Source organism: Ornithorhynchus anatinus, chromosome 5, assembly GCF_004115215.2.
Source record: "Ornithorhynchus anatinus isolate Pmale09 chromosome 5, mOrnAna1.pri.v4, whole genome shotgun sequence".
Classification (NCBI taxonomy): domain Eukaryota; kingdom Metazoa; phylum Chordata; class Mammalia; order Monotremata; family Ornithorhynchidae; genus Ornithorhynchus; species Ornithorhynchus anatinus.
The window spans coordinates 94,886,573-94,908,743 of record NC_041732.1 but is presented as its reverse complement, the minus strand read 5'-3'; the positions used below and the strand labels follow the sequence as shown (position 1 = coordinate 94,908,743).

At 47.3% G+C, this 22,171-nt stretch overlaps 1 protein-coding gene across 1 annotated transcript in view; it reads left to right on the top strand.

Annotated features, from left to right (window-relative positions):
* Positions 1 to 210: 210 nt before the first annotated feature.
* RALBP1 (ralA binding protein 1) overlaps positions 211 to 22,171 on the top strand; it is a 29,039-nt gene continuing 7,078 nt past the window's right edge. Inside the window, exons 1-6 of the mRNA XM_029065830.1 lie at positions 211 to 507; positions 4,938 to 5,396; positions 9,010 to 9,359; positions 12,672 to 12,833; positions 15,530 to 15,661; positions 17,703 to 17,810. Coding sequence (XP_028921663.1) covers positions 264 to 507; positions 4,938 to 5,396; positions 9,010 to 9,359; positions 12,672 to 12,833; positions 15,530 to 15,661; positions 17,703 to 17,810 — 1,455 coding nt within the window. The 5' untranslated portion in view covers positions 211 to 263. The remainder of the gene's footprint in view (positions 508 to 4,937; positions 5,397 to 9,009; positions 9,360 to 12,671; positions 12,834 to 15,529; positions 15,662 to 17,702; positions 17,811 to 22,171) is intronic.

Sequence of the window (22,171 nt, the reverse complement as noted above, 5' to 3'; positions counted from 1 at the left end):
ATCTCTGCTCGTATCAGGACTGGCCAGGGCAGGCAGCATCCCCTACCAGGCTCCCGTCGTCATCATCTTCTCCCTCCAAAAGGGAATTCAAGCAAGCCCCGTTTGGGGCCCGGATGTTTGCTTTCCACTTTTAAGAACTAGACGAGCATCGTTCCGTATCATATCTCTGTTGTTTAAAGAGGATCTGATGATGGCTCATTTCCGTTGCAGGGGGAATGGACAGGTAACAGCGCAGACTGGCACTTCTTTGTCAGGGAGTCAGAATGACCGAGTGCTTCCTGCCTCCTACCAGCAGCCCCGGCGAGCAGCGGCGAGTGGAGCATGGCAGCGGCCTCACCCGCACTCCCAGCTCGGAAGAGATCAGCCCCACTAAGTTCCCCGGGCTCTACCGGACCGGAGAGCCGTCACCCCCACACGACAGCCTGCACGAGCCTCCCGATCTAGTATCCGATGAAGAGAAGGAGCATGGAAAGAAGAAAGGAAAATTTAAGAAAAAGGAAAAGAGGAGTAAGTGCCAACCATTTCGTCCAACTCTGATCTGTTGTTATATCGTATTCTCTCAAGCGCTGAGTACAGTGCTCTGCACACAGTACGTGCTCACTGAGTACAAGTGGTTGATTTTTTTTTACGTTTTACCTGGAATTTTCCAGTAGAATTAGAAGTGTGTGGCCTACTTCGAAGTACCGCTCTTGTCATGACTCGTTTCATTTTTTTAATCACCTTTGGTTTCCAGGTACTAAACCTTGGGCAGAAAGTAAAACCAGATCCCTTCCGTACCTAATCAGAATTCCCTCTCACCATTGGTCGTTGAAGATGATCGACTACAGTGGAAAATAAAACACATAGAGAAGCAGCATGGCCTAGTGGATAGAGCAAGGGCCTGGGAGTCAGAAACATCTGGGTTCCAATCCCGGCTCTGTCATTTGTCTGCCGTGTGACTTTGGGCGAGTTACTTCACTTCTCGGTGCCTGTTACCTCATCTGTAAATGGGGTTTGACTGTGAGCCCTTATTTTACCATCGGTAAAATAGGGAATAAGAGGTAGCTCTTGTAGCTGTCTGCAGGCCAGCTGACAGGCAAGAGGGGCCAGAGGGCAGGAGATTTAACTGTCCAAATCCGATGATTTGGCTGAGTGATTCCTATCCTTCCGGTGAAACTACTCGTGGGTAAACAAGGTGGCTTCCGGCTGGCCAAGAAGGAATCATCACCCGGAGTAATAATGACAATAACAATAATGATGTATTCAGTCGTATTTATTGAGCACTTACTGTGTGCAGAGCACTGTACGAAATTCATGGAAGGAATAATTAGGCAACAGAGACAATCTCTACCCAAAAATGGTCTTCTTAAGTGTTTACTGTGTTCCAGGCGCCGTTCTAAGGACTAGGGTAAATGCAATAGATAAAATAGAGCAGATACCACCACTGTGCTAAGTATGCGATGTTGATTTGCAGTGAAATGAATAATTCATGGAATCTCAAAACATTGGGTGGAGGAAAAATAGTCCCCCACTAAATTTCTTTCACCTACTTGTTAGTATAAAAAGCTAAAGATCCAAGGAAAGGACTCTCTCCATCATATCTTCTAGACTGTGAGCCCGTTGTTGGGTAGGGGTTGTCTATCTGTTGCTGAATTGTGCTTCCCAAGTGCTTAGTACAGTGCTCTGCACACAATAAGTGCTCAGTAAATACTGTTGATTGAATGAATCATATGGCTGTCCCCATTAGAAAGAATGGTCTTTTTTTTTTCATGGTATTTAAGTGCTTTCTCTGTGCCAGACATTATACCGAGCACTGGGTAGATACAAGCGTATCCGGTTGGACCCAGGCCCTGTTCTTCTTGGGGCTCACACTCTATCCCTGTTTTGCAGATGAGGTAGTTGAAGCCCAGAGACATTAAGTGACTTGCCCAGGATCACACAGCAGACAAGTGGGAAAGCCAGGAATAGAACGCGGGTCCTTCTGACTCACAGACATCAAATGGACGGAGATGCCACTTTCCTGGCTGAAGTTGTAGGGCTGACTCGGCAGGACACAGATAGGCAATTGTTGTGGCCAGAGGGGCGGTGGCCCACAAAGTCTGGCTGGCCATTAGGATGAGGGATAGGTGGTGTGAACTGGAACCTCAGAGTGGATCCACCCGCCGTGACCCCTAGCTGATAGGTCCAACTAATAGCCCCGGCCTGCCGTGACCCCGCAGCAGCTGCCGTATCGTTCCTACTTCTTGTTTCCCCCTCACCGGGCCAGGCTGCAACAGTGAGTGGGCTTTCGGGGAGAGCGCCTGGCCACGGAAAGGGGCAGGCCGGGCCGGTGGGGCGTTGTTTCAAGCAGCCCGAGGTCCCAGAGAAGTGAAAACACCGAGGTAATTAGGCTACTCATTTGAAAGGAGCATCCATAGTGGTCCCAGGGCTGATCATGAAGGTGGTCTGGGGGAGAAAGATGCAACCCTCGCCTAAAAATGTAATTAAACTGAACCACTTGGGGTTATTATTGTGTTCATTTTCTGAGTGTACCCAGAGTTCAGATATTTATACTTTAATCAAAAAAAGATTTTTCATCCCTATTAGACTTTAGCATATAAAACGGGTCTGAGAGAGAAGAACCACCGAACCGATGAACTGAGTACAAATAAAATGGAAAAAAAAACCCCAAATGTGACAGAGTAGCAAAGAGGATTGGGCAGCTCATTCCTAACTGATAGAGCACAGGCCTCGGGGATTAGAAGGACCTGGGTTCTAACCCCATCTCCGCCACTTGTCTACCACGTGACCTTGGGCAAGTCATTTCACTTCTCTGTACCTCAGTTTCCTCATCCGTAATGGGGATTAAGACCTTGAGCCTCATGTGGGACACGCACTGTGTCCAACCCGATTAACTGGTATCTACCTCAGTGCCTGGCACGCAGTAGGCGCGTAACAAATGCTGTCAACAAAGCATTAAAAAAAAAAAGCTAAGAAAAGCCTCAGGGGCTCAAAGAGCCTATATGAGAGTCGGGCATCCACCGAGATCCAACAGGTTGGGGCAGTTCCTTAAAGGAGCGTTCTGGAATTTAGACCTAGTTGTGGCCAGTGGAGCTGCAGGAAGACACGGTAAGAATTTCACTGGGGCCCGGGAGAGGGATTGGTGTGGATGACGGACTGGAGGAGCAGCAATATGCAGCAGCAGCAGCAGCAGCAAGCAAGGCCCCAAGGGAAAGTGGAGAATGCTCCCGGGCCCTCCGAGTGGTGGAGCCGGGATTAGAACCCATGACCTCCGACTCCTAAACCCGGGCTCTTTCCACTGAGCCACGCTGCTTCTCAGTTGACGTGTCTAAAAGCACATGGCGGAGCTGTGACCTGGACCCAGGTCTCTGACCGCCAGGCCCACGTGCGTCATTTTAGGCTGCACCGGTGTCGAATTCAAATGGGACGTGGGTGAGTTTTGTACGTAAAAATCCTTGGTACATTTTGCAGTGTGAGAAGCAGCCTGGCGTAATGGTGGCTAGAGCACGGGCCTCGGAGTCGGAAGAATCTGGTTTCTAATCCCGGCTCTACCTCTTGTCTGCTGTGTGACCTTGGGCAAGTCGCTTAACTTCTCTGGACCTCAGTTACCTCATCTTTAAAATGGAGATAAGAGTGTGAGCCGTGTGAGGGACACCATTTCCAACCTGATTAACTCGTATCTACCCCAGTGCTTAGAGTGCTTGGCACATAGTAAGCATTTAACAAGTACCATAATTATTATTAATTACTAATGTGCCACTCCCCTTCCTGCCTACTGGTTAGTTGCGTTCACTGCCCCAGAGGGAAAAGGCACAAGAGACTGTGAGGGGCCTTGCGGGTTCTCAATCCCGCCGTCCTTCTGACTAGACCGAGGATTGGAACCTCCCACCATCAATACCGAAGCCCCTCCTTCGCTCAGACAGCCGTGGTAGGGTTCAGTGTTAGGGAAAAAAATTGACAATTGTGTGCTGTTGTTTCATTGGGAAATAAGGGGATGCATTTTGACTCCCTCTACCCTAGTCCCCATTGCTCCCAGTGGACCTACATATCAGGACGGATATTTGCTGCTGATGGAGTTAGTACTTTTCGTAGTGGCCTAAGGCTGCCTTTAGAGCGCTAATACCAGAATACCGGAAAGAGAAAGCGCATTTCTGATTCCAGCCCTTCCATTCGTTGGTTCGTTCACGTTTCGCTCCCAATCCTTCGTTTTTGCCCACCCGAGTCGACACTGCACGTGGACTCAGTAGCCCGGTTTTGGAAGACTTTGTTGACTGCTTTTTTTGTAATTGTTCTTAGGCAAGTCCTCAGTACTTATGAAATTTTGGTGATAGAAAGCAAATTATTCAAACACCAAATGAGTAGTCATAATTGTAGTATTTGTCAAGCACTTACTCTGTGCCAGGCGTTTACTAAGCTCTGGGGTAGATACAAGGTGATCGGATCGGACACGGTCCCTGCCCCAGATAGGGCCCGCAGTCTTAATCTCCATTTAACAGATGAGGTGACTGAGTCACAGAGAAGCAGGTGACTTGCCCAAGGTCACACAGCCAACGCGTGACAGAGCTGGGATAAGAACCCAGGCCCTTCTGAGTCCTGAAGGCAGCATTAGGGCATTACGAAAAGTACTAACTCCATCAGCGGCAAATTCCCGGCACGATACGTAGGAATGCTGCGAGCAGGGGGGTGACGAGGGTGGGGTGAGTCAGAACGCATGGATTCTGACACCTGGATTCTGTCCACTAGGCCCTGCTGCTTCTCTAGGTGATCCAGAAGTTGACTCTTGCCAGGACCTTCAGTCTTCCAAGAGGCTATCTATTAGCCGAAGCAGCAGATCCAGTAGCCGGGGCACCCGGCCGGCGTCTTTTTTCCATTCCTGTTTGTTCTGAGTCTCTTCCAGGTGGCCGGCGGTTCCGACGGCGCGATCGTAGTAACGTCTCTCTGTCCTTTCCGCCCGACAGCGGAAGGCTATGCTGCGTTTCAGGAGGACAGCTCCGGCGATGAAGCCGAGAGCCCTTCCAAAATGAAGCGGTCCAAGGGGATCCACGTCTTCAAAAAGCCCAGCTTCTCTAAAAAGAAGGAAAAGGATTTTAAAATCAAAGAGAAACCCAAAGAAGAAAAGCATAAAGAAGAAAAGCACAAGGAGGAGAAACATAAAGAGAAGAAGTCGAAGGACTTGACGGCGGCTGATGTGGTGAAGCAGTGGAAGGAAAAGAAGAAAAAGAAAAAGCCAACTCCAGAGCCAGAGCTGCCTCCGGTGGACATTCCCCACGTCAGACCCGTCTTTGGGATCCCCGTGGCCGACGCGGCGGAGAGAACCATGATGTACGACGGCATCCGCCTGCCGGCTGTGTTCCGTGAATGTATAGATTACGTGGAGAAGTACGGCATGAAATGCGAAGGCATCTACAGAGTTTCAGGTACCGCTTGCCTCACTCCCCGCCGTGGTCCGTGCCCGGTCCCCCGGTTTTCGAAGAAACGATTGGGTTTGGAGGCAGCTCGTGGTTTGGCCCCGGGCACGTTCATCTCCTCGGTCGTTTTGAATTTGGCGGACGTGCTCTCCCTTAGTGAGTGTGATCCTCAGATTCACTCCACACTGATTCAAAGTTGACGAGTGGCTAGTGGCCAAAACTCTTTTGAAGGGTGCGTATCGCAACACCTCTTCTCCAAAACCTTCCTTAGGCTCAGGAATTCAGCACTCAGTTTTATTTGTCGTCGCCCACCTGCTCTCAGCTGTAGAGGAACACACAGCTCAGAGCCAGAGCAGGTGGGGCCACGCCAAACCGTGCCTCAGTTCCCTTTCTTTCCAAATGGTTTTGCCTCAAAGTCTGCTGGGTGCTTGAGGAGAGAAGTGGAGATAATTCTTCTCTCTCACTAGCCAAAACCTACCTTTCTGATGGGACTAGTCAGAAATTTTCCAGGTTGGCAGTTGTCCTGCTCCTCTTCATCAGCTTAGATTTTTCTAATTCTGCTTGCCTTTCTTCAGCCGCGTCTCCTCCCCATCCATCCTTTCCTTGGGCTGGCCCCTGGCAGAAGAGAAAATTATCGGTTAAACCACCTTTCCTAATGGCTTAATGTCACGGTCAATGTCGACGCATAGGTATAGATGCTCTAATTGAGGGAGGAAAAGTCAGTCTTCCTTAGGAGATAATTGAGGCAGAACCGGGTTTCCATTAATGGTATTTATTGGGCACTTACTACATGCAGAGCACTGTACTAAACGACTGAGAGAGTACACTGTAACAGAGGTGGTAGACATCGTATTTATGAAGCACTTACTGTGTGCAGAGCATTGTACTAAGCCCTTGGGAAAGAACCATACAATAATAAACAGTGACAATCCCTGCCCACAAAGAGCTCATGGTCTAGGTGGGGAAAGACAGACATCAACACAAATAAAATTACAAGGTCTGTTATATTGTTCCAATTCAGTCTCCGTGTAAACTCTTTGAACACTCTTGGTTGTGTTGGTCCCACCTCCTAGGTTGGAATAAGCTGCTCTTCAGACATTGGAATCTTTGGCCTACCGCAAGCAGGAGAGTTTGTGACTTTCTCCTGCTATATCAATAGCATGTCACTAGAAGCATTGGTTTCTCTAGTGTTTAGGGGTTTGTCTCACGGAAAATCTTGTACCCCTGTAAATACTCTGTAAATTATTTGATGTTCTTGAATTTTTAAGTTGAACTATATCTGAATATCCTCCCCCTAAGTGATTAGTGTTCCTCAGGCTAATTTTATTTTGAGGGTCAAATTTTTAGTGGGAAGACATTTTCTTAACCAAGAAACTGCCTTTTGGGGGCTCCCTCCAGCTCCTCCGGGAACGTGACAGATGGCTGACAATTATTCTCCCCACCTTCAAAGTCTTATTGGCGGCACATCGCCTCTGAGGCCTTCCCTGACCATGCCCCATTTCATCTTCTCCTTTCCAGAGAAGCAGCGTGGCTCAGCGGAAAGAGCACGGGCTTGGGAGGCAGAGGTCATGGGTTCGAATCCCGGATCTGCCACTTGTCAGCTATGTGACTGTGGGCAAGTCACTTAACTTCTCTGTGCCTCAGTTACCTCATCTGTAAAATGGGGATGAAGACTGTGAGCCTCACGTGGGACAACCTGATTACCCTGTATCTACCCCAGCGCTTAGAACAGTGCTCTGCACATACTAAGCGCTTAGCAAATACCAACATTGTTATTATTATTATAATTTCCCTTCTGGGTCTTCCTTGCACTTGGATTTTCTGGCTTACTGGAAGGAGCACAGGCTTGGGAGTCAGAGGGTGTGGATTCTAATCCTGGCTCTGCCACTTATCAGCTGTATGACTTGGGCAAGTCATTTAACTTCTCTGTGCCTCCATTCCCTCATCTGTAAAATGGGGAGTAACTTGTGAGCCCCACATGGGACAACCTTGTGTCTACCCCAGCGCTTAGAACAGTGCTTGGCACATAGTAAGCGCTCAAGAAATACCATAATTATTATTAATTATTCACCCCTTCCTCAACCCCGCAGCACTTATGCACCTATCCATAATTTATTTATATTAATGTCTATCTCCCCCTCTAGACTGCAGGCTCATCTAGCACAGTGCTCGGCACACAGCAGGCACTCAGTAAATATGATTGATTGACTGAAGGTGCTCAAGAAAGCATCTATTTGCTCAGATGGGCACAGACCTGGGGCCGAAGTGGGAGTGACTGCCCTCCAACCTGTTGGCAAAGCAGTGTTTTCTATTTTTTCCCAGGTGAGGGACATGGGGGGGCCATAGCTCCTACTGACCTCCTCCCAGCCCAGGTGGAGTACACTGACCTGTGCACGTGTGGGTGTGCGGGATAGGAATTCAGCCCAGCGGTGCATATGGACACCTGTATACAACTGCTGTACCTCTTCCCTTTTCCCTCCCTCCCAGGTCCCAGTAGGGCTGTAGGCCTGGTTAAAAGAATATCAGGCGCGCCCCTCCGCTCACTGTGAGCTAAACTCTAGACTGAGCTAATCGTGGGCAGGAAATATGTCTGTTTATTGTTATAATATACTCTCCCAATCTCCTAGTTCAGTGCTCTGCACACAGTAAGTGCTCAATAAATGCGACTGAATGAATAAATTATGCTGAGTCCCAGCGGGGCCAGGCCCCGGGACTCTGGGCCACCCGAGAGGCTCTGTCGGAGGCCGTCGAACAGCCTTACGATTAGGTGGCGGTGCTCAATCAGGAGCTTGGCGTAGTGGAAAGAGCACGGGCCTGGGAGTCAGAGGACCTGGGTTCTAATCCCAACTCAGCTATTTGCCTGCTGTGTGACCTTGGACAAGTCACTTAACTTCTCTGTGCCTCGGTTCCCTCATCTGCCAAATGGGAATTAAAGAACTATTCTCCTTCCTACTAACACTGTGAGCCCCTTGTGGGACCTGAATACTTGTATCTACCTCAGTGCTTAGTACAGTGCTTCACACAGAGTAAGCGCTTAATAAATACCACAGTTATCATCAGCAGCAGCAGCCTGGTTCATGCATACCGGTTCCCTAACTCACTTAATAATAACAATGGTAATTATAACTGTGGTATTTAAGTGCTTACTCTGTGCTAGGTACTGTACTAAGTGCTGGGGTGGATACAAGCAAATCGGGTTCGACACAGTCCCTGTCCCACATGGGACTCCCAGTCGTAATCCCCATTTTACAGATGAGGTAATTGAGGCACAGAAAAGTGAAATGATTTGCCCAACATCACACAGCAGACAAGTGGCAGAGTCGGGACTTCTTCTGACTCCTAAACGACCTTCTGGTACTGGGCTCCCGGAAGGTCTTTGTCTGTGGTGAGTGCTTTTCTTCCTGAGTTTTGATGCTTGTTGTTGACATATAGGTTCTGACTCGAACAACTTCAAACAGTGACGTCTTCTTAGCGGTCCCGACCCAACTGGCTACTTAATCTCCTTATGGATCTTCGACTGGGCGGTGGGGCAGCAACACGGAGAGAGCTTTTGTCCAGTTCAGTGTATTTGATTCTGTTTTCTCATCTTTTTTTTTTTCCTGTTTTCTTTTTCCTTTTCAAGGAATAAAATCCAAGGTGGATGAGCTAAAAGCAGCCTATGACCGAGAGGAGTCTCCCAACTTGGAAGACTATGAGCCCAACACCATAGCCAGCTTGCTGAAGCAGTATTTAAGAGACCTCCCGGAGAACTTGCTGACCAAAGAGCTTATGCCCCGCTTTGAAGAGGCGTGTGGGAGGAACACAGAGGGTGAGAAAGTGCAGGAGTGCCAGCGCTTACTCAGAGAGTTGCCGGAGTGTAACTATCTCCTGATTTCCTGGCTGATTGTGCACATGGATCATGTTATCGCAAAGGAACTGGAAACAAAAATGAACATACAGAACATTTCTATAGTGCTCAGCCCTACCGTTCAGGTATATGATTTTCTGCACGTGGATCTCGTGCAGCCCAAGAAATGTAATGGGGGCGGTCCCGGTGACTGGGAATTCTTTCTGGGGTGGCTTATCCTGCGTGGAAAACAGTGGAGAGGCGGCTAGGTTATGGCTCCTGTTGAGAACAGGCTCCCGTGTCTTTTGCTTTTATTAGTAATGAGGGCAATGTTGGCATCAATTAGATGAAGAGCACCTTTGGCCTTCAGCTGTCATTAGGCAATTTGCAACTTGACACGTGCTTGACCTAGGATTGTTTAATACATCCAATCACAATAGACGTTAGTCACCTGTAATTTGGAGTTCACAAAATATTACCAAAATATGTTGGTTTTTTCAATGACAAGATTGGTCAAATGGGGTTGCGTTCATTCTTGAAACTCAGAAAAGTAGAGTTCGGTAGTTAAAAGATTGCCAGTGCAGTGAGGGGACTGAGTTTAAAAGTTGGTTAGGCAGCAGGTTAAGAAAAACCCGATGGAAGTAATTTATTCATGGCTTTCATCTTATGAATTGCATTGCAGTTAGCTGCTAAAAAGACATTTTTTAATTCGTACCTTGAATGAAGCCCGTTAGTGAGTGAACTGGACAGTATATTAATAGGGGTGTATTCCAACAGCTCTATTTGGTCTTCATTCTCATGTCTGATCTCATGGACAAGAATTATTATTACATTGTTTGTGCTCTCATGTATTTTTCCCCCTGATTAGATCCATGGTGATATTTTTCACTGTCCACAGGGGAAGAAAACCAGAGGAGACTGGTTTCCAGTCTTTTCTTTAATTTCAATAGTAGTTTTGGGAAAGTATGCCAGTCCAGCCTAAATTTGAGGTAGCAGTTAGGGGCTCATGTAAATGAGCAATGAAGAAGCAGAGTGGCCCCATGGATAGAGTCAGAAAGACCTGGGTTCTAATCCCTATTCCACAATTTGTCTGCTCTGTGATCCTGGGCAAGTCACATATGGGGCCTGGACTCTGGCCAACCTGATTAGTTTGTATCATTCATTCATTAATTCATTCAATAGTGTTTATTGAGCGCTTACTATGTGCAGAGCACTGTCCTGAGCGCTTGGAATGTACAATTCGGCAACAGATAGAGACCATCCCTGCCCATTGACGGTCTCACAGTCTAATCGGGGGAGACAGACGGACAAAAACAAGACAACTTAATCACGATAATAATAATAATAATGATGATAATAATGTTGGTATTTGTTAAGCGCTTACTATGTGCCGAGCACTGTTCTAAGCGCTGGGGTAGACACACGGGAATCAGGTTGTCCCACGTGGGGCTCACAGTCTTCATCCCCATTTTACAGATGAAGTAACTGAGGCACAGAGAAGTTAAGTGACTTGCCCGAAGTCACACAGCTGACAAGTGGCCGAGCCGGGATTCGAACCCATGACCTCTGACGCCAAAGCCCGTGCTCTTTCCACTGAGCCACACTGCTTCGGTAGAATCAAGGGGATGTGCACCTCATTAACAAAATAAATAGGGTAATAAAAATATGTACAAATGAGCACAGTGCTGAGGGGAAGGGAGAGCAGGAGGAGCAGAGGGAAAGGGGGAAGGGGGCTTAGCTGAGGGGAGGTGAAGGGGGAGCCGAGAGGGAGCAGAGGGAAAAGGGGAAGCTCAGTCTGGAAGGCCTCTTGGAGGAGGTGAGCTCTCATTCAATTGTGTTTATTGCGCGCTTACTGTTTGCTTGTATCTACCCCAGGCATTCATCTAATTTCTAAAATTATCATTTATTTTTGTGGTATATTTCTGAAATTATTTTGTTTTGCATTTGTTAAGCTCGTACTGTGTGCCAGGCATGTAAGTCACGTAGCCAGTGCCTGGCACATAGTAAAGCACTTAAGAAATACCATAAAAAAGACATTTATTTCTATTAAGTGTGTCTTCTGGGCATTTTACTGTATAAATTGGAAGCAAAATTCAGAATTAGAATTAGAATCCAGGGCTTCTGACTCCGAGAACCATGTTCTATCCACTAGGCCGTGCTGCTTCTCATCTGGCTTTGAAAACAATCTGAATGGAAAGCCTTTCCATTAAGAAACACTTTTGCAGTCACTTAAAACAAGTGCTTAGACCAATCAGTTTATCTGTTCTTTTCTTGAATCTGTTGCCTCAGTTTCCCTATCAGAATTGATCACCTGTCAGCTAGTGGGAGCAATGCCCAGGTTTATCCGTTAAAGACTATTTGAAGTCAGTAAAGATGTTAGAATGCCAATGTAGGTGTTCCTGTAGCATTTTTCTTTTTCCCTGTTTCCTCCCTTTGCATTAAGCTTCTCTTTCTGTGGTTTTGTGGCAGGCCGTGTCTTTTCTTTCTCCTGTCCTCCTGGCCTTAGTGTTTCTGTCCATTGACTTGGTGGGGGCCAGACCAACTTGGGCTGACTTTACTGTTTATGTTTCCTCTTCTCTGTCAGCCCATTTCCTATTTATCTCTTGGCCTCCCTTGCTCAGCCTGGTCCAGCCTTTTCTAACTTTCCAGGGTGTCTTTTCCTTGCTCCTGGTTTTTGTTTAGGATTTTGTGTGCATATGAGGGGCAGGAGAGTTGGGAAGGGGTGTGTATGTGTGTTTGGGGGAGGCGGGGCGCAGAGAGGGGTATGAGGAGGGCCACTCCTCATCTTTTTACTCTTCCAGTCGGTCGATTGGATTTATTAAGTGCTTTCTCTGTGCAGAGCACTTTACTAAGCGCTTGGGACAGTACAGACAAATTTCCTGTCCACAACGAATGTCAAGTGTGCTTCTCTCTCTCTCCTTTTTGGCCTCTTTCCCACCCTGTTTTTTTCTATCCCTAAGTCTCTCTCTTGGCTTCTATTCCTCTCATCTCTCTCATTTTTTTCCTCCCTGGTCTGCTCTCTTATCCTTTCCGTCTCAGGAGTAATAGCACTTTTTAAGCGCCCGTTGGATGCAGTGCACTGTGTTAAGCACCAGGGAAGTAGAAAACAAGCAAGGGACACGCATTCACTGCCCACGGGGAACTTAGGCTCTCATGGGGGAAGACGTATAAAACACTGACAGTCAGACTAATCAGAGTAAACAATGGAATGGACAGTTGATTAAACATTTATACGTAAGGACCGAAGATGGGTATAAATCATTATCACGTACATGCCGACACATCGCCGAGTAATTGTAGACGGTTGCCAGATGGCCTGATTTATGTAGCACGAAAAATATGTAATCTACTTGCTCATGGAGCATTATGGAACACATTGTAATAGTGGGCTATAGTAAGGGGGATTGAAATTGAAATTGGAATTTTTAAAAGACCGTTTTATCTCTCGTTTTTCTTAGATCAGTAACCGTGTCCTGTATGTATTTTTTACCCACGTACAAGAACTCTTTGGGAATGTGACCCTAAAGCAGGTGACGAAACCCCTTCGCTGGTCTAACATGGCCACTATGCCAGCACTGCCAGAAACGCAAGAAAACATAAAGGAGGAAATCAGGAGACAGGTTTGTCCTATCTTTGATTCAGTGGTTGAAATCCTGTGTATTTGTCTTAGGTTTGGGCAGCTCACCTTGCTTTGGCCTTACTTTGGACTGACCCCATGTAATTGGCAGCCATCTGAACCTGAGAATGGGGACCATAACCTTCGAACTGCAGTCACTGAAAGATCTGCTCCCTTTAATAAGACATTCTGGACTTCTCAGAGAGCAGCAGCAACTGGAGCTGGTGATAAGAGCAAACAGCTTCTGAGTGCTTCAAAGCCTCCAGGTGCTCGGCAGGACATTCTTCTGCTTGGGCAGCTTCTGACTGGACCTCTGAAGTTCTGATTATCCTGTGGCATTGTTTGCCCTAGGAGAGAGAGACCCACTATAGAGCTTTGAAGTTTTCTCAGTTGAAAACCTCTGAACTAGGGAAATTGAGACATTTAGCCGGGAGGAGCTCAGCTCTGTCACCCCTGGGCCAGGTCCTCACACCAGGCCAGGCCTGCTTGGGAAATGACTAGCTCTGGCAGAGTATGTGATATGGAGCCCACTTTACCCTGAATTTCCTGGGTCTGTGGGCCCAACAACTATTGGTCAGTCGATAATATTTATTGAGAGCTTTCTGTGTGCAGAGTACTGTACTAAGCCCTTGGGAGAGTACAGTATGACAATAAACAGACACATTCCCTGCCCACAAAGAGTATCATCATCATCATAAATAATTATATTAAAGCGCCTACTTTGGGCCAGACACTGTACTAAGCACTGGGGTGGGTCGATGCAAATTGGTTTGGACACAGTCCTTGTCCCACATGGGGCTCACTGTCTCAATCCCCATTTTACAGAGGAGGTAACTGAGGCACAGAGAAGTGAAGTGATTTGCCCAAGCTGATTTGCCCAAGCTGATTTGCCCAAGGTGGCTGAGCTGGGATTAGAACACAAGACCTTATGACTCTCAGGCCCGTGCTGTATCTGCTACATTATGCTGCTTCAGTGTGTCTTACGGTCTAGGGGGATGATGGTGGTGATTGTGTATGTGGGGTGCCTGGGTGGGGTGTGGGGGATGGGGACCTCTTCCCCCTCACTGTAACTTAGTCAAGCTTGGGGCCTTCGCTTTTGGGGTATTGGTCTGGAGCCATCCCAGGCTGAATAAGTCCAGGACTAGGATTCCGCCTGACGTGGCCTGGAAAAGAGGAAGTGAAATTATGAAGTTTGAAGTGGAGCATAGGCAACTTGGTGAGGAAGAGCAAGCTGCTCAGAAAGCAGAACAAAGACTGATAGTGCAGGGTGGCAGAAAAAAATCTAGAATATCGTGATTTGCAGAGTGCACAGAGTGGTGCTGTTTGAGTGTTTGTATTTTGGAGAGGATACTACTGAAAAATAATTTTCAGGGAAGATTATTTTCCCTGGGCACCTCTACACATCACCCAATCTTGTCATAATAGTCATAATACTAATGGTGATATTTGGTAAGTGCTTACTCTGTGCCAAGCATTATATTAAGCACTGGGTCAGACAGTCCCTGCCCCATATGAAGCTCACAGTCTACAGGGCAGGGAGCATTTAATCCTTATTTTACAGATGAGGAAGCTGAGGCACAGAGAAATTCAGTGACTTGCTCAAGCTCACAGAGCTGGCAAGTGGCGGGACTGGAATTAGAACCCAGCTCTCCTAAAGCCTAAACCTGTGCTCTTTCCGTTCCGTACAAAGGCGTTGCACAAGCCACGAGTCCTCTAATGCAGTTATTCCTCCATCTGGAGTCCTTTAAGAACCCAACCCTCATGTTGCAAGAGAACTGAGTCTGCTACAGAGTTGGTTCCAGTCCAAGTCATGGAACTCCATTGTTTGAACAATATGGAGAATCTGGAAATAGTTCAGAGGAACGATTTTAATGTAATTAAAAGCGCTTAGTGCCTGGCACATAGTAAGCGCTTAACAAATACTATTAAAAAATAATATAAAAGCCATGTCGGTATTAAATTCCACCAGTGTATCAGTTCACGCCTTTTTATGAGAAACAGCTCAAGAAACAGCAGTTACTTCATTCAAAGAAGAGAGAGTAGAGTGGTGACCTCATCTACCTTGGGGCAAGACTTCAGGGATTGAATAAGAAGAAATTGGCTTGAAGGGCCTTGTGGGAGGGTGGATATAATAATGTTGGTGTTTAAGTGCTTACTATGTGCAGAGCACTGTTCTAATCGCTGGGGTAGATACAGCGTAATCACGTTGTCCCACATGAGGCTCACAGTCTTAATCCCCATTTTCCAGGTGAGGTAACTGAGGCACACAGAAGTGAAGTGACTTGCCCATAGTCACACAGCTGACAAGTGGCAGAGCTGGGATTAGAATCCTTGACCTCTGACTCCCAAGCCCGTGCTCTTTCCACTGAGCCACACTGCTTCCCGTATAAGGAAGTGACTCCTTGGCTAGGAAGGTTGTTCTCAAGGTGGGGACAGAATTTTTGTTCCTGGGGTGTTCGATGTGTTGATTCTTGTAATTCTTTCTTTGTTCACATTTAACTCAACAAAATGTTCAAAGGTAAAGCAGAAAAGCTTCCTGAGTAAATACCCTGCTACAAAGGATTTTTGTTTTAGGTTGGATTAGGAAAATTCTCCCTTTTAATGTCATTATTATTTAGAATGTGTTTAAAGCAGGAAAGGGAAGTTGCATGCATTTGCAGAGCAAATGATTCTCAACAGTGCTTCTGGGGTTGATTGTAGGAGTTCCTCTTGAATTGTTTGCATCGAGATTTGCAGGCGGGGATAAAAGACTTGTCCAAGGAAGAACGACTCTGGGAAGTACAAAGAATTTTAACTGCCCTCAAAAGGAAACTGAGAGAAGCAAAAAGACAGGTGAGTAATGTTCTGCTGCAGTGTGTCATATCCGGGGTTTGGATCTAAAGCAGTGGCCAAGACGGGTAGCCTTTTCTGTGCTCTTAAAATAGCCACTTTGATGATGATAATAATGTTGGTATTTGTTAAACGTTTACTATGTGCAGAGCACTGTTCTAAGCACTGGGGGAGAGACAGGGTCATCAGGTTGCCCCACGTGAGGCTCACAGTCTTAATCCCCATTTTACAGATGAGGTAACTGAGGCCTAGAGAAGTGAAGTGACTCGCCCACAGTCACACAGCTGACGAGTGGCAGAGCTGGGATTCGAACCCATGACCTCTGACTCCCAAGCCCGGGCTCATTCCACTGATCCACGCTGCTTCTCTTTGGAGGCAGCATTTTTCTTTACAACAATCAAATTGGCTTATGTTCTCTAAACTGAAGTGTCTGTGAGGGAAATGTAATCCCTGTCTCCTTATCGAATGTTCCTAATTCAAAATTTGAAATCTCCTTTTTCAGTCGTGAACACATTCCATCTTTTCCTTGTGTGGGTAGTTAGTAGAGCTCTCCGCAGTCAGCTTGGGGGCAGTTGGCACTGGCGACTCTGAGCTGGATGCTGTGCCGGAGAGGTGGTGTGGAAAGCACTAAGAATTGGAGTGGGGCCAACTTGCAGGACTTTGGGGTTGGTTCACCTGATGAGTAGACAGTTTGGGTGGCCTCTGTGGGCTCTGCCCATGTGCCTGCCGGCACCCAGACCCCAGGGCCATCAGCTGTGCTGGATTAGCGGCTGGAGACCCACCTCCTTAAGGGGCCTTGCAGACTGGCTTGGCCCGGTTAACACTGACTTTGAGTTTGTTGATCAATTTTGAGGGGGATGAAGACTCTGCCCGATCGAACCTTAGTAGGGCTTGATTTTGTGGGTGGAAGCGGGTGTCTTTTGTGCTCCCATTTTCTGCTGCCTAAAAATCGGTGCATTTGGTGTACTCACTTTTGGTGGAAACACTTTAAGGAGGGCTTTAGAGCCTTTCCCCGTTCTCTGCCCCTGCAAGACAGACCCCTGTTTCCCTTCGCCCCTAATAATAAGCGCTTGTAATCAGGTCGGACCCAGGCCCTGTGCACTGAACTGTCCCACAGTGGGGCCCCTCTGATGTCTTTCTTTTCTTCTCCCTCCAGTCCCAAACTGGAGCTGGGGCCCAGGGCCACCAGCGCAATCAGCGGACAATTTGACCAGGGGGAAATAGAAGTAGTATTTATTAAGTGCTTTCCATATGTAAAGCACTGACCTGTGTACATATGTTGAAATTATTTATTGTGTTATTCCTTTATATTAATGTCTGTCTCCCTCTCCTAGACTGAGAACTCACGGTCAGGGAACAGGTCTACCAACTCTTTTGTATCGTACTCTCCCAGCCGCTTAGTACAGTACTCTATATCACTGATTGAACTAAGCGCTGGTAGAGAAATCCAGGGGTGAGATAAAGACACAGTCCCTGGTCCCCATGGGGGTCACGTTCTGGGCTATTTGGTACCGTTAACCAGAGTGAATCGGACTACAGATCCTGTCTTGATGCAGATCAAAATATGACGAGAGACCCTTCTGAGCCTTCCGACTCCCAGCTACAACTCGGGCTGACATGGAAGGGGTGAAATTGAGCCTTTGTAACATATTTTAGAGATCTGCTTTCTGTCATGTCGTCCACCTGAAGGCTGGTTTTAGCCCTCTATTACCCTGACCCCCCCCAAGCTTCAGGTAATGTCGTAATGTCTTAGACTGTACCCGGTTTAAAGCCTGGTCTCCAGAACGCCAGGCCCCTGATCAGACCTGAGTGTTTCCCCCAGTGTATCTGTGGGCAGTTACCATACCACCATCTCCGGAGAGCAGTTGCCTTTACAAAACGAAAAGTGACCATTCTAAGCCTTATCTGAAGCAAACCTACAAAACACTTTTTTCAGCACAGTCAGGTTAGCGGAAAGACCTTGGAAAGCGTTCTGGCATGGAGAGCGTGTGAATAGTGGTGAGTAGGGAAGGGTGCCGATCTGACTACTTCTTTGACTTGACAGGAGTGTGAGACCAAGATTGCTCAAGAAATTGCCAGTCTTTCGAAAGAAGATGTTTCCAAAGAAGAAATGAATGAAAACGAGGAGGTTATAAATATCTTACTTGCTCAGGTAAAGTGTGTTTTCCTCTGTTTAAATAACGCATTGCCCAAGACATTGTGGTGGTTCCTTTTGGTTGTAGTTGCCTAGAATGGTCTGAACTGACCTGCATGACAAAGGCCCGATAGCTTCTGGGAATATTTTGCTAAGAGACAGGAAATGTCTGCCATGAAGTAGTGACTGTGGACGCTACTAGGATGATGTTTATTTGAACTTCCATTTGGAGAAAACCTCTGAAGCTTATGGCCCTCTGCCCTTTTTTAAAAAGTCTGCGTTTGCTCTGCCTGGAATGGGCAGAGAGGTTAAATTGTCTTCAGAGTGGTGGTTAACAGTGCAGTGACTTGGTTTATGAACTGACACACTCAGGAGGCCTTCTCCACAGTGACCATAAATATTTGTAGCCCATGCTCATGTGCGAGATTAACCAGTGAGGATGTGCCCTAGCTCTGGCAGGACGGGCAACCCAACCCCGCCATCCGAGAGAGGCAAGGTAGAGAAGCAGCGTGGCTCAGTGGAAAGAGCCTGGGCTTCGGAGTCATAGGTCATGAGTTCGACTCCCGGCTCTGCCACTTGTCAGCTGTGTGACTGTGGGCAAGTCACTTAACTTCTCTGTGCCTCAGTTCCCTCATCTGTAAAATGGGGATTAAAAGTGTGTGAGCCCCACCTGGGACAATCTGATTACCCTGTATCTCCCCCAGCGCTTAGAACAGTGCTCGGCACCTAGTAAGCGCTTAACAAATACCAACATTATTAGAGAAGCAGCGTGGCTCAGGGGAAAGAGCATGGGCTTTGGAGTCAGAGGTCATGGGTTCGAATCCCGGCTCGGCCACTTGTCAGCTGTGTGACTTTGGGCAAGTCACTTAATTTCTCGGTGCCTCAGTTACCTCATCTGTAAAATGGGGATTAAGACTGTGAGCCCCACGTGGGACAGCCTGATTCCCCTGTGTCTCCCGCAGCGCTTAGAACAGTGCTCGGCACATAGTTAGCGCTTAACAAATACCAACATTATCCCCCGATTAGACTGTAAGCCCGTCGAACGGCAGGGACTGCCTCTATCTGTTGCCGACTTGTTCATTCCAAGCGCTTAGTACAGTGCTCTGCACATAGTAAGCGCTCAAATACTATTGAATGAATGAATGAATGATCAGTGGTATTTATTGAGCACATACTGTGTGCAGAGCACTGCACTAAATGCTTGGGAGAACACAATATAACAGAGTTGGTTGACACATTCTCTGCTCACAAGGAGCTTACAGTCTAGAGGAGGCGGCGGACACAAATATAAATAAATTTCAGATATGTATGTTGAGGATGAGGTTTAGATGAATAAAGCGTAGAAATCCAAGGATAAGGGCAACACAAGGGAGAGTGAGTGGAAGAAGTGAGGGCTTAGGGAAGGCCTTTTGAAGGAGATGCCATTTTAATAAGGATTTGAAAGAAGGGAAAGTGACTCTCTGTCGGATATGAAAGGGGAGGAAGTTCTGGGCCAGAGGCAGGACGTGGAGAGGGGCCTGTGGCAAGGTAGATGAGATCGGAGTACCGTGAATAGGTTGGTGGTATTCTTCTCATTCCCAGGCTCATGGCCTAGGTGACAGATAATAATAATGATGATGGTATTTGTTAAGCTCTTACTATGTGTCAAGCACTGTTCTAATTGCTCGGGTAGAGCCAAGGTAACCAAACTCTCCCATGTGCGGCTCACGGTCTTAATCCCCAGTTTACAGATGAAGTAACTGAGTCACAGAGAAGCTAAGTGACTTGTCCAAAGTCACACAGCTGGTGTGTGGTGGAGCTAGGATTAGAATCCATGACTTCTGACCCCCAAGACCGGGCTCTTTCCACTAAACCATGCTGCTTCTCCAGCATGAAGCAGAGCATTGGCAGAAAGACCTCGGTTCTAATCCCGGTTCTGCCACTTGTCAATGTGGATTTTGGGCAAGTCACTTCACTTTTCTGGGCCTCAGTTATCTCATCTGTAACATAGGGATTAAGACTGCGAGCCCCATGTGGGACAGGGACTGTGTCCAACCTGATCTACCCTGGTGCTTACTACAGTGCCTGTCACATGGTACCATAGTAAGCACTTAACAAATACCATTAAAAAGCGGGGGGGGGAAGCGAAGTGAGTTTGCTGAGTTATAGTAGGAAATCAGTGAGGAAAGATAGAAGAGGGCAAGGTGACTGAGTGCTTTAAAACCAATACTGAGTTTCTATTCTGTGCTGGGGTGGATGGGCAAACACGAGAGGTTCTTGAGGCTTAGGGAAACACGGACTGAACGATTTTTAGAAAAATAATCTGGGCATCAGAGTGCAGTATGGACCAGAGTGGGGAAAGACAGGATGCAGTAGTCCAGGAGGCTTAGAATAATGCTTAGATCAACGTCGTAGCAGTTTGGAGAGGAAAGGGTGGATTTTAGCGGTTTTGTGAAGGTAGAACCTACAGGATTCGGCGACAGATTGAATGTGTCAACTGAATGAAAAAGATGAGACAAGGCTACCGCCAAGTGTGAGAAGTGAGGAGAGCCCTGCTAATCTCCAGAATCTGGGCCACCGCACAACCAAACTGGCCACATTGTCGGCTGCCATGAAGTGCTGCGGCAGGCAAAGTGAAGTGTAATCCCTTTAGAAGGTTTTAGCGCGGGGGAGGGAAAGCCATCCGGCCCACCGTCAGAGAGCCGCAGACACATTTGAGTGGACCATGGAGTGAGCATTGCTTGCCAGGTGGGAGGTGTGGATAATTGTGTGAAAGGAGATGGAAGAAAGTCGGTTGGGACAGCTCTAGATGGGTTTGCCTCTTCTACCTAATAATTAGCCATTCACATTTTATGGAAAAGTTAAATGATTAATTACCATAAAGAGATAGGCCGAGTGGAAGGAAACTTAAAGGAGTGAACAGTGAAAAAGATGAATTTCCCAGTAGAATGGAAAAGGCAAGCCAAGCTAAGAATCACTACCAGCAGGAGAGAAGACTTACCGTTAAGCCCTCTCCTCCCCTCTCTAAGTGGTCAAAGTGGTGGGAAAATGGAGGTGGTTCTGATCTGCTGTCCACAATAATTTCTCTTCTTTAATTTTTGCCAGCACTTATTGTGAGCGGGATAGTTCTCGATAATGTGAATTGCTTTTATCTCTTCTTTCTAAAGCCCCGCAAGTATTTCCAAAATAACCAGTAGCCTGGTTTGCCCTAATGATTTGAGCCAAAATATCCTCCTCCTTCCAGGGTGGGAAATGAAGTCAGTGTAGTCTAGTCACGGGCCACCTTGCTCCCTGTGGACTCGTGATCACCCAGGAACTTTCTCTGTTTACATTGTACTCTCCCAAGCGCTTAGTACAGTGCTCTGTACACCGAAAGAGCTGAGTGAATACAGTCGATTGGTGGCCCTCGCTCTTGGCAGTGAGGAGACTTCTGAAAGTGCTAGGAGGCCTCTCCCTTCCCCCGCCCGGAAGTGGTGAGAGGACTAAGCAGTTGAGGCTACAGCTTTGGGATCACCCATTGCCAGACTCGGGGGTGGGATATAGAGAAGCAGCGTAGCTCCGTGGAAAGAGCCCGGGCTTGGGAGTCAGAGGTTATGGGTTCGAATTCCGATTTTCCACTTGGCAGCTGTGTGACTGTGAGCAAGTCACTTAACTTCTCTGTGCCTCAGTTACCTCATCTGGAAAATGGGGATTAAGACTGTGAGCCTCACGGGGCACAACCTGATTACCCTGTATCTCCCCCAGCGCTTAGAACAGTGCTGTGCACATAGCGCTTAACAGATACCAACATTATTATTATCATGCTAAACAGGGTAAACGGAGGTGGTTGTTTTCCCCAAGTTTCTCTAATGGCGCAGCCCGAGACTGGAACACCAGTTCTGTGTTCGGTCCTTTCAAGGACTGTAATAAATAGGCAAGGCAAAGTGTTCCCGAGGCTCCTCCCCTCTCCCGAGCTGGACGAAGAAACAAGCGCTCCTCCCTCCAGCTGCACTCCACGCGATCGGCCCCCACAGCAAGCTCTGACTTGGCCTTCACCGTTTGCGTTGTTCTTTCTGATCTGTGAATGAGCCACTTAACCTCCTGCCTTTTCATCTCCCAGAGGACTCGGTAAAAACCCAGCTCGCTTCTTTCACAGCGCACACAAAGCCCTCATTTTGAGTTTCTCTTGAGCAGTGCCGCGCTCAGAACAGCAAATGCTGTCATTTCTACACCGACCTTCCATTCTAGAAGGAAACACGTAATTTATAGGAAAAAGTGATACTTTAGTCCTCGTTGCCTGGCCCTGGAAGTGACATGAAAGCTCTGGTATAGACGTTTTTGGTACTGCCTTTCAGTCATTGGTTTTGAAAGAGCGGAACAGAATGTACAGGTAATGAAAATCTAAAATTGACCCAAAGAAG